The 16,222-nt window shown below is 40.2% G+C and overlaps 1 protein-coding gene across 1 annotated transcript; it reads left to right on the top strand.

The window, feature by feature from the left end:
* The first annotated feature begins 3,312 nt into the window (after positions 1–3,312).
* On the top strand, positions 3,313–14,555 carry LOC147181932 (sodium/potassium-transporting ATPase subunit beta-3-like). The gene is made up of 7 exons (XM_086097224.1): positions 3,313–3,839; positions 5,993–6,121; positions 6,295–6,393; positions 6,733–6,923; positions 8,231–8,281; positions 8,769–8,855; positions 11,608–14,555. The coding sequence occupies exons 1-7, from the start codon at positions 3,353–3,355 to the stop codon at positions 11,773–11,775; spliced, it is 1,212 nt and encodes a 403-aa protein (XP_085953350.1). The 5' UTR covers positions 3,313–3,352; the 3' UTR covers positions 11,776–14,555.
* The last annotated feature ends 1,667 nt before the right edge of the window (positions 14,556–16,222 follow it).

The raw sequence follows: 16,222 nt of genomic DNA, 5'->3' as shown, positions 1-16,222 counted from the left end.
CCCCCCCCCTCCACCAAAAAAACACGCACACAAAATAACCTCTCACATTCACAAAGAGACTAACATACCAAAACACACTCACATTCTTGCTTAAAAAAAAAAAACGCACCAAAAAACTCACACTGGGCAAAATCCTCACACACCAAAAAAACCTCTCACACTCAGAAAAAAAATCTTTCTGTCACACTGAATAACTTTCGCACTCACGTGCATTTTTGTCTCTTAATTGGTCTACAATGCTAGCAACACACAGTTGATCTAACGCTACAGTAGCTCTTGGCGCTATGTAACATGATTATCATGTGCGAGCACGATTTAATAAGTTATTAAAAGAGGAAAAAAATCTTATGTGGAGCAAAAGTTTTGTTTTTTTGTACTTAAGTATGCCCACTTCAGCGCAGACACTTTTATAGTTTATTTCAAAGGAGTGAAATCAGGACACTATTCCCAGCTGTTAACAAGGAATAGGGACCACTACATATAGCCATACCAGAAACAGCAAAACATTTTATGTAATTTACACCCGCCCAAAATGTGGTTGTAATTAATTGCCTATAGATACCATAAGATGGCAGCAAAGCATTTTTTTCTATTTGACTAAGCTATGGCCTGAAATGAAGCTCCTCCCATCTTATTCTGCTTAGCCACAAGATGGCGCCAAAGCAATATTGGGCATTGGCAAAAATAGGAAATATTTTTTTTTCACTGAATAACAAGTTAGGTTAATTGTGGTACTAAATTCTTATTATTATTAAATATTTTTTATTTATTAATACAATTATATTAATATTATAAAACATATTTTATTATTCATACACAGTGTATTTTGATATACGGGATGACATAGCAGGTGACCACATGCTGACTCAGAGACTTCACTGTAAAAAAGCAATGCAGTAGTGTGATTAGGGTAAGGGAGATGGAGATTTTATTGGGGGGGGGCACACCGGCTGTAGATGAGTGTAGGGAGCGTTTCCCATTAATGTGAGCACGCTCACTGCGAGGGTTGCTATGGCAGCTTGCGGATGGAGAGAGTGAGAACAAATGGGGGTGTGTGTTCCTGCTCATGGTGCTGGTATGGTGAAGGGGGCGCTAATTGAGTGCACTGGAATTAAAAGGGGGGGGGGTCCTCAACAATGGGAGGATTGTGAGAGAGAGAGAGCAGTGTACATCGCAGACATTTCTCCAGTATAGCTGCACTGAGCCCCTCGTCTCCCCAACTCTATTAGCACCCCCCCCCCCCCCACCCCCACCTTACCCCTCTCTCCCCCTCCCTCCCTGCTGTCAATCTCATGCTTCTCACTCAGTGCAGCTTAACAGAGAGCCAAACGTGCAAGTGAGGCGGGCAGAGCGAGGCCACGAATCGGTGCTGCCTGCTCTCACTCTAATCATGGCCGCCGCATTGTATGAGTTGTGAAGGGGAGGATCCTTCCTTGCAACAAATTCAATCTGACAACATGAACGGGATGCGCCACGACCACTAGCCTGGCCCACCACCCAAACCCCCCCCCCCCCCCCATCTGAGCTACATCCTGCATCGTGGGGCATTATATAACAAGCACCCCCCCCACCCCTTAGTTCTCTTTGCCTGACACGCTGGTTGTTAAAGGACTGGAAGTTAAGCTTTTGTCCACTTGTCAGTGTCTTATCCTCTTATACTTGAGCACTATGATATCGCCATGTCTTGGTGTGGAGGGCATCAATGCCAGAAAATGGCTTTACTATGTCAATGTCATTCAATCATTCGTCATAGGGCGTACTTTCCAGACTACAATATATTATATATACAGTATATTGTTTTCTTTCTCCAACAAACTTTAAACACATTTAGACTTACTAAAACACACTTTCCTCAGCACCTGCTCTCACTCTCTTGCAAAAAAAAAATGCTAAGTATGCTTGCTTCGTTATTTTTCACTCCCAGTTGAAGTTTACTGTAAAACTGACATGTACAACAAAAGGGAATGAAACATTGTATATTCAAACACCAAAATGTATAACCAAATCACATTATTTCATCTAGCAAAAATGTGCTAGCTTAATGCTAACATAAAACGTGAAATGCCACAAAAGGGCTAATGCTAATAGATGTCACATGTTACATAAAACTGTATTAATTTATTCCCAACCGTTTATTCTCTTCATTTTGTAGCATTTCTTTCGACTGCATTGCTTCCAACACGTTTATGTGGACGTGAGACTATTTTGTCCAGTCAGATTTAAGCTTGTGTTGCCATGCCAGTCTAATCTGCCTTCAGAATCAGTAGTGCTGCTGGCCCATGTGATTTTAAATCATATTAGCAATAGGACTCTTTCTATAACCAATCAGTTTTAAAATGAGCCCTCGTGGTATTACTGGCGAACTGGCCATTAATGACATCGACCTTTTTCTGTCCTCTGATTGGTTGGTCAGGGCAAGCCAAATTTGCCTAGCAAAACACATCTGTAGCAATATAATTGACTCTGGTGAATATGAGGTTGAATCTTTTTATGTGATGTTATTGGATGAATATTGAATCTGAACTGCTCCAAATATTTTACCTGCCACAATTTCAAACTGTAATATTGTGTTTACTATTGTAGTCTATTGACAATTTCGATATGACGTCACAAGTCAAAATGGCGGTGAATTCGGTGAAAGAAATCTCTCCGCTTATTGAGAAGCATTGGACTTTGGACCGTTGTAATTAGATTTGTGATGATTAATTGGGTTTTTAAATGTGATTTTGACTACTGTAACAATCTGTGTGGTTTGTATGATAGTCACAGGCAAAAAGGATCACGGACGCATAATTTGCATTGTGTTGCATTGGGGAAGTATCAGAAATGCCCGGGTGTTCGGAATTGTTACTTGCCTGTTTCTAATCGTGACGTAAAGTGGATTAAGTCGGGTAAACCCAGACACCAAATGTCCATACACATCCCACCGAATCCCATTCTTTGATATCTTCCAGTTAATTCAAGAAAAAACGACTTCATCAAATAATCTGCTGTATTTGTGTCCCTCATTCTTTCTCTCTGTGGCTTAAGCATAGTGTTCCATTGCCATAGCAACAAGGCTTGGCAAATGCCCCAAATATCCATCTATATGCTCAGTTAGACACGAATAGCATCCAACAAGAAACATGCCGGCTGAGCATTGCCTACATGCCGGAATGTGCGCTGCAAGCCATCACTGATGGGAGGCCGAGAGGGTGGGAAGAAAACACACACAAAACCACATCCTTTCCTTTAAACCAATTGTGCAGTAATAACTGTGGGAAGTTGATGAACGAGCATAAACCGCGGATGGAGCATCAAGTGATAAGAAAGCAAGATAGCGCGTCCTAAATTTGTAATTGGAGCGCGTCTCATGCGTCGGCAACCAATGCGCATCCTTCCTCCACATCAGCTGCCACCGAGGGGCATTTGTCGACGTCACTGGATTTTTTTTCCCCTCTCTCTCGAATTTTTTTTTAATGTTCCAGCACCAGAGCCTTCCGTCCTCCTTTCCTTCCTTGCCTGCTCTCCCTCTTTCTACACCGCCCACTCCTTCCCAACCATTGATCCGACCACTCGCCGGCTTCTTCGCCTCATTAAATCACCCGCTGTGCGCTTTTGTGCATATTTTTTTTCGCACCGGCGGGGCAAACTAAACCCCCATATTTGTGGGATTCTTTTTTTTTGTTGTAATTCTTCTTTTTTAGGACCTTTACCCATCTCCCACCTACTTGAAGAGAATCCCACCATGGCGAGCACGGAGGATAAAACGGCCAACAAGGCGGACGCGTCCAGCTGGAAGGATTCCTTCTACAACCCGAGGACCGGAGAGGTTCTGGGGCGCACGGCCGGCAGCTGGGGTAGGAACAACCCCCTTGCTATCCAATTGTATTAATTTCTGAATTTGACACGTGTTTATGCAGCATTATGTGAGCCTATATAAAAATTTAAAAAAACGGGGAGGGGGTGAGGGACCATCACAGGCCTATACACGAAGGTGTAAAGAAGAAGCCTACATCATGATGATGTGCATATCTATACATGCAAGGAAGCAGGAATGAGTCATTACATCAGGATTTGAATTCAACCTTTTCCCTTTATGTGCACCAATGACAACATCATGTGAGGAGTGGTGGGCCTCAGTGCACCAATGTCCACTGCTGCACCTATATGATGCTTTTATGTAATGATGGTCAGGGGTAGAGGTAGTAACACAGCATCCAGCTCCTATAGGCTGCAGAGCGGGGGCCGTCATGCACCCCCCCCCCCCTACCCCCCTTGTGCTGCTGTGCAGTGGGATGCTCCATTGCAGTTGCATGGCCGCCCACATTAGCATGCCTGTCAAGGTCAAATGGGATTCCCTCTCTTCTTTTTCCTCTCTTTTGCCACCCCACCGACCCGATTCGTGCACTAAGCATTGTGGGATACTGCCGGGGAGGAATGATGGAAAAGGGGGGTGCATTTGGGCGCGGGGGGGTCTCCCCTCCCCTCCCCTCCCCTCCCTTCATATCAAGGAGGCACTGTCAGATGGAATACATGTTCCTGTTCTTTTAGCAGATCATTTAATTTAAAATAAGTAGGCTATTATACTTTGTTACTTATTTTCTACATTCAAATTTCAGCTATTACACTACATAGGCTGCCAGACATTTATTTTCACCAGGTACTTTTTGTGCACTTGCTTCAAGCATTTCCCCCTCTAAAAATATAAATAAGTATTATGACCTGTTAAGTGTCATGAATCCTTTCCACCCCACTCAAAAATAGTTTGACTCCGTAAAATTGAACACCTTGGCCCCTTGGGGGCAGTCTAAGTACAGACCGACGGAAATAATGAACATAGAAATGTCTCAGCTTCTCTCAGTTCATCAGTATGGCACTCATATTAGCTATTCCACGCAGAGGATAAAGAATGTACCATTTGTGTTCGATCTATTGCTCAAAGCAGTGGTGTCCAAACTCGGTCCTCGAAGGCCGGAGTCCTGCAGGTTTTGGATGTTTCTCTTCTCCAACACACCTGAAGCTCATCAGCAAGCTCTGCATATGCCTGATAATGATCCTGTTCATTGGAACAGGTGCGTTGGTGCTGGGCAACATCCAAAACCTGCAGGACTCCGACCCTCGAGGACCGAGTTCGGACGCCACTCACTGGCTTAAAGGGTTTTTGCACCACAACACAGGAGCTATTTAGCATTAGCATTAACATAGCATAGCTAAGTGGTTGTCTTAAACACAATTCTGTTTGTTTCATGTTAAATTTGACAGGAAACTTAAACTGGGAGTGAGAGCACGTAGGGTCTGTAGTGCCAACTAGTGCCGAGATGGACTTTTCAATGTCAGATTTTCTTTGCCTTAAGCAGCGGTGGCTGGGGTCAGCGGCCTCCATGAGTGCCTGATACCTAAAATTAAGTCCAGTATCAGCCCTATACCGATACCTGACATCGGTACTCACACATCCCTATTTTTCACTGTTTGCCAAACAGCTCTTTAAAGTAGTGTGTTAAGCTGAGAATACAGCGTTGGGATCTCAAGTTTGTACTCGCTAGTCAAAGTGATTTGTATCTTGAAAAACTCAAGTCACTTGTATCTCAAGGTTTTGGGGGGGAGGGCTAGCATTTACCATCATTTCAGCAGAGAAAGATGATTTGAGATACACGTGTTTTGAGTTACGAACAAATTGAACTCATATCTCAAAGGCATATTTTTGATTTCATTATTTTTTTGTGAGGGGGGGGGGCATTTTTGCAATATGATGAAACATTTCGAGGCTTCTTTTTTTTCCCGCAGCGGAGAAAGGCAGATATTATGTGCCGAGTGCTTCAGATTCATCCCTAAAGATGAAAGCCGGCTCCCATATTCATGAACAGTAGCCAGCATTTCCCCCTTTTGTTCCAAAATGGTTTCCCTCACAGGGATAGAGTATTCAAAGAAGAGATGACAAGGAAAATAGTTTTTGTGGCAGCTAATGAATGATCCGTAACATTCCTCTTTTTGTGTTGGTTGCAACTTGCAGCCCTCATCTTGTTGTTCTACTTGGTGTTCTACTGCTTCCTGGCCGGTATGTTCGCCTTGACCATGTGGGTGATGCTGCTCACTCTGGATGAGCACGAGCCCAAGTACAGAGACCGCGTCCCTTTCCCAGGTTAGTGTCTCCTCCATCCTCACGTGCGCTACGGTAAACCTTTCAGCTAATTGCCAGGACGCCCCCATTCATTATTCATACTTGAGATGCCGTCGCAGTAAACGCACTCCGATCCAGATTTGGTTGTACAGAATTATAAATCGGTTGATTCAAACTCTCGTCCTTCTTTCCAGGTTTGGTTGTCCTTCCAAACTCTCTGGACATCGCTTTCAGCAAATCCGAGCCCCTCAAATATGCACCGTACGTGGAAAACCTGGAGGCCTTCCTGCAACGTGAGAGTCGTAATGGATTCATCATTTCATTCATATTCTTTTCACCAATCTTTTTGAAACCAAGAGCTAATTCTTGGGTACTGATTAATGCGAAGGGCTGCCATTTACTTGGACAGACGGACAGCCTCCGCTATTAGGCACATACTTCTTTGATGCCAATTTCCTTAGTAAAGGCTGTGGCGCCTTGTGGCACTTTAGAGCATTACAGAAGAGAACAGCAGAGTGAGTCAGCAGAAGCATGTTGGTCCCATAACCTAGAGGCCATCCATTAAAAAACATCCTTCACTAAGGATTTACTAAGTTATTGATCTCTGACCTGGGTCCACCCTCTCCTTTCAGAGGGTTACAACGACACCGAACAGGAGAAGAATCTGGACTGTCCTGAAGGGTCGTTTTTCCTACAGGACAAGGAACCGGAAAAGAAAGTGTGTCGCTTTAAAAGAGGCTACCTGAGTCTCTGCTCCGGCCTGTCCGACACCAACTTTGGTTACTCTGAGGGAAGACCATGCGTGCTCCTGAAACTCAACAGGGTGACCAAAACCACAACTCTTATCCCTTGTAAAAAATAATAATAATAATAATAATGCCACTTCTGTTCAGAATCAATAGCTATCTGTTTAGTAATATGGTAAAATTACAGACACATGTCAATAAAATACATCATACTCACCAGAGATACTTGTGGCAGTTTGCCACAAGCATGTTTGGCTCGTCCAGGGGTCAGCAACTTTTACTGTCAAAAGAGCCGTTTCAGGCCAAATAAATAACCCCAAAAATCTGTCTGGAGTCGCAAAACATTTGAATATTGTGATGAACTAAACTGTGCGCTCGTGTTAATAAGTCGAATGTACTGAGGACCCACGAGCTAATTGAAGCTGCACGTTAACAGAAAAATATGCAATATCCAATCCATTTTCTTCTACATTTTGTCTTCTGTTTTTTATTGTATTTTTGGGTAATTTTTTATCTTTCATTTTTATACATTTATAGACTTTTCGGACATTTTTGGCAATTTTAATTTAATTTTCTGCCTCGCTTCTTCCTTTTTGGACATTTTATGGCTTTATTTGTACATTTTTCTGCCTTTTTCGCTATCAATTTTCTGACATTTTGTGGACATTTTATGGTAGTTTTCGGGATTTCTTCTTTTGTTTTTGGACATTTTATAGTGACTTCTTGAATGTTTTCTTTTTTTTTATCGATTTTTTGGGGTCATTCCAAAGACATTTTATGCTAATTTCTGCCTTTCTTCTTTTGTTTTTGGACATTTTATGGCTACTTTTTGAACATTTCCTTTTCTGCCTTTTTTTTTATTTTTTATTATTTAATTCTGACATTTTTGACAATATCATGGACATTTTATTGTAATTGTTTGCTTTCTTCTTCCTTTTTGGACATTTTATTGTCACTTGTTGGACATTTTAAGGTAATTTTTCAAACTTTTTCATTTACCTTTCGTCTCTTTTTCTGACAATGTACAAATTTAAACTCTGACATTTTAAAATAATAAAAAAAAAATGTTTTAATCATTAATTAATTTAAAGAATATTTTATCTAAAACTATAAATATGTCATGTTTGAGAGATCCACAGAGAGCTACATGTTGCAGACCCCTGGGCTAGTGTGACCAACCGATCAAATATTGTGAGCCAGCTAGATGACAAATTTGAAATCCACATACAAACACAAGAAGCAGTGCCGCCAAGAGAAACTCTCTAAAATGAAAATGCAATTTCATGGAACAAATATCAGAATTGAGCTTACAAATGTAATGAAAGTGTTTTGGCCAGAATCACGTGTGCTTTAATTTGAACTGATTTATCTGCTCACCTTGTAGATCATTGGCCTGAAGCCCATCGGGGACCCTTACGTCAACTGCACCGTCAAAGTAAACTTTTCCCCTCCCACGTAGACATGCTTGTATGTGGTGTGTGTTTTTTTTTTTGTCTTTTTCATATCTCATAAAAAAAAAAAAAAGCTGTGATGAGCAGAAGAGTGTGAACACTTTGTTTTGTTGATCTTGATTTCATTTCCCCCCTCCTTTCTGTCTGTCTGTTGTTTTGTTTCTTAATGACTTTCTTCTGCATGCTGTCAGTGGCGACTTTAGGGTAAGATGGTATGTCAAGTATCGGGGGCGGGAATATTAGGCCATGTGTTTAGTATTGAGAATACGAATGACTGCGTAGCAAAGTGGCTCCAGAACACACCCCTGTGCCATTTTCAAGCCATAATGTGCGCTGCAAATAGCAAATGACAACAAAGCATACCATGCTTTCCACTTCATGACAAACTCCACACTAACAACCATCGCTTAGTGTTTTGTCGAATGGGATTTTGTGTAAAGCATGCATGTTAACATGAATTGTCCTCTGCAGAAAGACAACCCCGTACAGATGCAGTATTTCCCCAGAAAGGGACGCATTGACAAGATGTACTTCCCCTACTATGGCAAGAAAGCCCATGTGAGTGTTCTGTCAGGTTGGGATCATCAAATCATGTCAGATCATCCAGAGCTCACACCGGCTCACATTTTTACTATACAACGTTTGCATCAAGGTGTGCAATTTTTACACTTGTTAGGGTATCAATCTAAAATAGTTTTCCATTCCCTCCAACAATGTTCATATTGTATTTGATTAAAAATCTAAATGACAATTCAATGTGCTTACAAGATCGCGATTGGTGTTTATTTGAACAAGAATAAGCACATAACATGGGATAAGCTATTTCTGTTACGCAAGAAAGATTACGGCAGCTAACATTGCACTTCCTGTTAGTGCTCTTATTTTGAAACCTATTTACAACACTTCCTTAGCGGACTGATGCTAATATTCGGATTGCCACGCAGCAACTGGCAACAGTAATCAGAGGAGGCTTTCCTATTATGTTTTGTTGCCGAATGTTACACCTCTTTAACTCATTCGCTGCCATTGACGGCTATAGACGTCAAAAATTCATTTGAACTATTTCTATTAGTTTACAATTTTTTCCCACTTTTGTTAACAAGAGTATAAAAACCTAGAATTTTATTTTATTTTATTAAAACAGATTTAAAATGTGTGATTAATCGTGAGTTAACTAGTGAAGTCATGCGATTAATTACGATAAAAAAAATGTAATCGCCTGACGCCCCAAATTTTTTATATTCTTTTCTTAAAAAAAAAGATTAAAAAAAAAGAAAAACTTATTTTTTAAAGATCAAAAAATAGTGGCAGCAGGCGATTACAATTTGTAATTGTGAAATATTCACATGACTTCACTTTATATCTGTTCTAAATGTCCCCCCCCCCCCAAAAAAAAAATTCTAGGCTTTCATACTCTTGTTCACAAAAATGAAAAAAAAAAAGTTAAACTAATAGAAATAGTTAAAATTATTTTTTTACGTCTATTGCTGTCAATGGCAGTGAATGAATTAATACTAATGTATTATTTTGTACATACAGAGCTATAATAATAATTTATATGAAGGATATTTAGATTGAAGTATCATAGAAGCACAATATTTGCAGATTTCCAAGCTAATGTGCGGGCTGGAGCAGTGGACCCGAGCAGCATAGAGCAGATTACTTACTCTAGGCATGGCACCAACTTCCTAAATCTTCATTTTACACAATTTTATCAGCGGCTACGTTTGCATAAACTGTAGCCGGGTTGTGGGATTTTGGCCATTTTTCTCCAATTTTGTCCCAGTCTATCACGATATTTGTGACGGGCCTTCAGGGGACAGGACTTCTAAATCCCGGTGGCTACATTTGGCCTTGCGGCTTAACATGGATGCCAGTGTTTTCCCTCCGGACCAGTCACAACCTGATTGGCTCGCTGACGTTTCTCACGTCTGTCAAGGATCTCTGCGGAGCAATCAATGAAGCGCCTTTGGCCAGCCCGGCAACAGAGTCGCCCTCAGCCTAGAGGTCACATACTACCACTCAATAAATGATAATATTAAGTTTTTATGTCAACAATTAATTAACTAATCCACTATACACACGCTGTGCTTTCTTGTCTCTCTCTCTCTCTCTCTCTCTCTCTCTCTCTCTCTCTCTCTCTCTCTTCCCATTCTCATTTTCTCTCATTCTGTTATTCACTTTCTTAATGTCTCTCTCATTTTCTTTCTCTCATTTTCTTGTTCTCTTTTTCTTTTCTCTCTCATTCTCTCTTTCGTAATCTCCCTTTCATTCACTCCTTTAAGATTCTCTCTCTCGTTCTGTCTCATCCTCTCTCTTTCTCTCATTATCGCTCTCCGTCTCTCTCGTTTTCTCTCGTATTCTCTCGCTTTCTGCCATTCTCTCTCTCTCTCTCTCTCAATCTGTCACTCTCTAGCTCGCTACCTCACTACCTCTTTCTCTCTCTCTCTCTCTCCCATACTCATTTTCTCTCATTCTGTTATTCTCTTTCTTAATATCTCTCTCATTCTTTCTCTCATTCTCTCTTTCTCATTCTCTTTCGTAATCTCCCTTTCATTCGCTCCTTTTCTTCTCTCTCGTTCTGCCTCATTCTCTCTCTTGCTCTCATTTTCTCTCTCTCTCTGTCTCTCGCCGTCTCCCGTCATTCTCTCTCTCGCATTCTCTCCCGCTCTTATTTGTTCTCTCCCTCTCATTCTCTCTCTCTGACGCTCTCTCTCTCTCTCTCATACTCTATTCTCATTTTCTCTCATTATCTTTCTCGTTCTCTTTCGTAATCTCCCTTTCATTCACTCCTTTTTGATTCTCTCTCGTTCTGTCTCATTCTCTCTTGCTCTCATTATTTTTCTCTCTCAGTCTCTCTCGCTTTCATTATCGCTCTTTGTCTCCCATAGTCTCTCGCTTTCTGCCATTTTCTCTCTCTCTCTCTTTCAGTCCGTCTCTCTCTCTCTCTCTCTCTCTCTCTCTCTCTCTCTCTCTCTCTCTCTCTCTCTCTCTCTCTCGCCATGTCACGTCATTCTCTCCCGCTCTTATTTGTTCTCTCCCTCTCTAGCACTCTCTCTCTCTCCCTCTCTCTCTGTGCCACATAGTGAACATAGTGTCCATGTAGCTTGGTTATAATTAGAGTCAGTAAATTATTTAACGGCTCACAACTAAAAAAAAAAAAGAAAAACCCCGGAAGTTAGGGCCCTCATAAGCTAAGGTACCGCTTAAAGGTGTACTTAAGCACAGCAAGGAAGTATTTGTACTGTACTCACTTGGTTACTTCCAACCACCGATCCACCATTTCTACGGTGTCTGTCATATGTCGCAGGTGAATTATGTTCAGCCCCTGGTTGCTGTCAAGCTGCTGCTCACCGAGGAGGACTACAACAAGGAGCTGTCGGTGGAGTGCCGGGTAGAGGGCTCGAACCTGCGCAATAACGACGAGAGGGATAAGTTCCTGGGTCGCGTCACTTTCAGGATCAAGGTGATGGAGTAAAAAAGGAGGGAAATTGCCGGTCAAAAGGAAACCCCCTCCCCCGGTGCAGAGGCTGCCCACATTTGCTAAGGAAGGAAGTGTCAAATCCCTCTCAAGACAGCATTCGGGATGAGGCCGATTAGTCTGGCCCGTCGTAGGAAGAGCCGGTTACGAATGTTGCGTTGATGACATTAATGACCCTTCTTTCCTTCAAGATTCCTTGCTGACCTCCGCAAAAGATCCCAAGAGAACAAGACGCAGGTTGTGCTCCTGATCCATCCTTTCCACCTGTTGCACAACTTAGTCATCCCAGCCCTTCCCCTGTTTTGGTTTCATTTCCATGTGATTAGCTGACTAATAGCCAATGCAAGCAAGCCATTTGGAGTTGTCGTGTTATTGCCGATGCAACTTTTTTCATTTCGTGTAGATCAGGGGTGTCAAACTCATTTGTTTGTTTTCGGACGACATCGTCAGAGAGATATATGGCTGTGAAAATCCATAAAAAATGATTTTCACATCAAATTATTACATACACGCAACTGGCCTAGCATTTTATTGTTATTTTATTGTATATACATTACTCGTAAAAAGTTAGGGATATTCTGATTGTAGGTGAAATTTCTTGATGAACCTAAAATACACAACAACCTTTAAAGGTGAGCATAATTTGACCTTTTGTAAAACTTTGAAATGCACATACCTAACTGCTTAGTCTTTCAGTACTTTGTGCAAACTCGAATGTTCCCGCAAGTGGCCACTGAGCTTACAGTGCCATCAGCAGGTTACAACAGAGATTTTGGAAGAGTCACAGAAAGGCACAGAAGTGGACGTTGTCATGGAAAATCTTATCGTATAGTTGTGTCGGTGTGCTTCCGTACCTTCAACAGTGAATTGTAGCACTAGGGACGAGTTCGATTATTCACGTTCCAATTATTTAAAAAATAATAATAACCGTTTGTATCATTGAGAACAATTATGTATGTATTTGTAAATGACGACTTTTAGTCTCAAACGGGACCAGTGTTTTTGTCCCCACAATAAAGTCGTGGGGAAAATAATGATCACCTATCAAATTTCTAGAGCCTTCATCCTGAAAATTCACCCAAAAGCCCAACATCCCAAACGTTTCGTTTGCTTGTAATAATTGGAGGGTGCAGATTTCCTGCCAAAATGAAATCAACAAATCCATCTCGCAAGAAACATGACGTAGACCAACTTTGAGTTTGACACCTGTGGTGTAAACCTTCCTTTTTCCTGGGACGAGAGCAGTGTTGTTTCCATGCCCCCATAGCCGTACCCTACGCCAATTACTGCATCGAACCTGATGCTGAGATATGATTGGAGGATCCTTATGTTGTTGTGAGATGGTGAGGAAGTCCAGTAACTCATTTCCAGCACTTATTTTTTTTGCAGATGTCGCATATCACACCACAAAGACTCCACATGCTGATAATCAATATAATATAGCCACTGCATTCCTATGTATATGGACAAAATTCCCTTTCTACATATAAATACATAGTGAACCTTACCATATTTAGGGAATAATAGATAGATAGATCTTTTGTGTTGTGGCCCGTGTTGCCGCAACCTAGTCTCGTGCTGTCTGTCTTGTCTGTCTGCATGTCTGTTTGTCTGTCTGTCTGTCTTGTCTGTCTTCCTGCGCGGTCACCTCGCCATTGCAATAGCCGACGTGGGTGAGCCCTTCAGGAATCGATCAACTGTCTCGCTCTGTCTCTCCTCCTCCTCACAAAGGGGGAGGAGGTTGGGTGTTGCATATTGATGCTATGAAAAGCGAGTTGAGCATTTATTCCATATTCTTGACATCCAGGTGAAGGCTCATGTTTCAGCAGGCTCTTCGGCCTCACGAGATTCAGCTAAGGCTAAGGCGCATGCTAGTAAGAATAAATGGATACTAGTCATGTTTGGGTTTTTTCCACTACAGTATGACATATCTGTACACGAGTTGGACAACATGTTAACTCATTCACTGCCATTGACGGCTATAGACGTCAAAAATTCATTTGAACTATTTCTATTAGTTTCACTTTTTTTTTCCACTTTTGTTAACAAGAGTATAAAAACCTAGAATTGTTTTTATTGTACATTTAGAACAGATATAAAATTTGTGATTAATCGTGAGTTAACCAGTGAAGTCATGTGATTAATTACAATTTTAAAAAAATAATCGCCTGATGCCCCTAATTTAAAAAAAAGAAATATATATTATTAATATAAAATTTAGGGCCGTCAGACGATTAAATATTTTCTATTTTAATTAATTGCATGACTTCAATAGTTAACTCTCGATTAATTACAAATTTTATATCTGTTCTAAATGTACAATTTTTTTCTAGGTTTTCATACTCTTGTTAACAAAAGTGGAAAAAATTTGAAACCAATAGGAATAGTTAAAATGAATTTTTGACGTCTATAGCCGTCAATGGCAGTTAATAAGTTAATTAGTGAGACAAAAACTGCCATGGGACATTTTGGTGCTACTAACAGTTTACAGGCGGCTACCAGTAGGGTGTGTTAGTATTACTAGTACAGCACAGTAGTTTACTTGTAAGGTTTAGTTGTGTACTAGTGAGCCAAAAGTGGCACTAGTAGTGGTAAAAATCTTACAGTCCTTCAACTAGTGTGTTGCACTGTACTAGTGAAGAGAAAGTGTGTACTAGTATGGATATAGAATAAATGCTTTCCACAAATGCAAGCTGAGACAAACATGCACACACACGAAGTACACTGTAAATTGCTTGAAAGTCAGAGAGGGAAACGAAATTGGGGGGGGGGGGGGGGGGGTTGAACAAAACAAGTTGCGCATTCACTGTAAGTATGTACTGTATATCTCTACGTGATCCGTATATATCTATCCGGGTCTCAAAGATTGTTTGTTAGTTTTCTCTCTACTTCAGCCCGTTGATCTGATTGTCTGCCAGTCTATTACTCTTACTCAATGTATATATATATAAACACTATCGATCATATTTACTTAATTCACACTGTATTTTTGTCACAAAACACAATGTCTGTGGACTGTAAAGAAATAATTTAAGCAAAGATTTACAGGAAATGATCTTATTCAAAGCTATGTTTACACAGTCTTTAAGGGAACCCACATTTGAAAGAACAACTTGTAACATCTTCTCAGGGTGCCTTAAGACCTGATGAAATAAATTGTGGAATTAAAGTCATTTTGAAGAAAAAAAAAAAAGACTGGCCTTTCCTTTTTTTGCCGTGTGACTATCCCAACAACCTTACCATTCACACTCACATTCACACCAACGTTGGCACGGAAGGCAGGCGGGTGAACTACTACACCAAATGTGATATTCTTGAAGAATGTGACGAGGGGGGTGGGAAAGGAAAGGAAGAAGAGAAGAGGGGGGGTTGAAGGAAGGACAGAAAGATGGACACAAAGGAAGGATGTATCAGATGTAGGAAAGAGGGAAGAAAGTAGAGGTTGGGACAAAGAAAAGAATGAAGGACAAAAGGATGGCAGGAAAAGGAGGAAAGAAGAAATGAAGGAAGTCACCTCAACATAATAAATCCAAACTTTAGGACACATTTAGCAGCATTTTAACTATTTACAATATGCAATGATATTTATGCATTTATTTTCAGTTGAAGTTTCATTCATTCATCATTTTTCTGGAATTTGAATCATTAAAGAAACAGCTGTACCCAATACACAAGAACCCTTGAATGAATATTTATATTATTTATACAATTTATTTATATTGGAGAGAAAAAAAATCCATTAGAATAATCACTAGAAAGACATTTAGAGACCCAAGAAATCCATTATTTCTTCAGTTAAAATTGTTGACATTTTATGAATTGGTAGGTATTCTGCAAATTATGCTAAGGCACATAACAAAACGTTACCCCTGAATATTCAAAAGAGATTTGGAAAAAAAAGAGAAAGCAAGCATAAGTTGAAAGGAACACAGATCTTTAAATAAAAAATATATATTTTTAAATAAAAATTAGGACCAGACTGATAGAGCGTTGTGTTTCAGTAAAAGGAATCAGTTTATGGAACAATCTTAATACAGAAATTGAAGAATCCAATTCAAAAATTACATTTAAAAGAATTAGAACTAAATTCAGTTTATTAAAGAAATGTGAATGAGATTAAGTTTAAACATTATGCTATTGTCCTTTTTGTTACGAGTGTCAGAAATCAAATTGTAAACTGAGTACAGATGTGACTCTGCGACTAGCTGTCACAATTATTATTATTATTTTTTTTTTTTATGTTTTTTTTTTATTACTTTACCTTGTAACTAAACTCTGGGTTGAAACGGGGCAGAGACAATCAGACTTATCTTCTTTTTGCTCCTTTTCATCCAACACTGAAGAATATTGTTTTATATTTATATTTAATTTAATGATTGAATTGTAAAAAAAGAAAAGAAGAGAAATACACAGGTGAGACACGTGAATAGAAATGACGACTAAT

Source organism: Leptonotus elevatus, chromosome 1, assembly GCF_054856555.1.
Source record: "Leptonotus elevatus isolate MCC_2025b chromosome 1, RoL_Lele_1.0, whole genome shotgun sequence".
Classification (NCBI taxonomy): Eukaryota; Metazoa; Chordata; class Actinopteri; order Syngnathiformes; family Syngnathidae; genus Leptonotus; species Leptonotus elevatus.
This window is presented reverse-complemented; position numbering and strand designations above follow the sequence as displayed.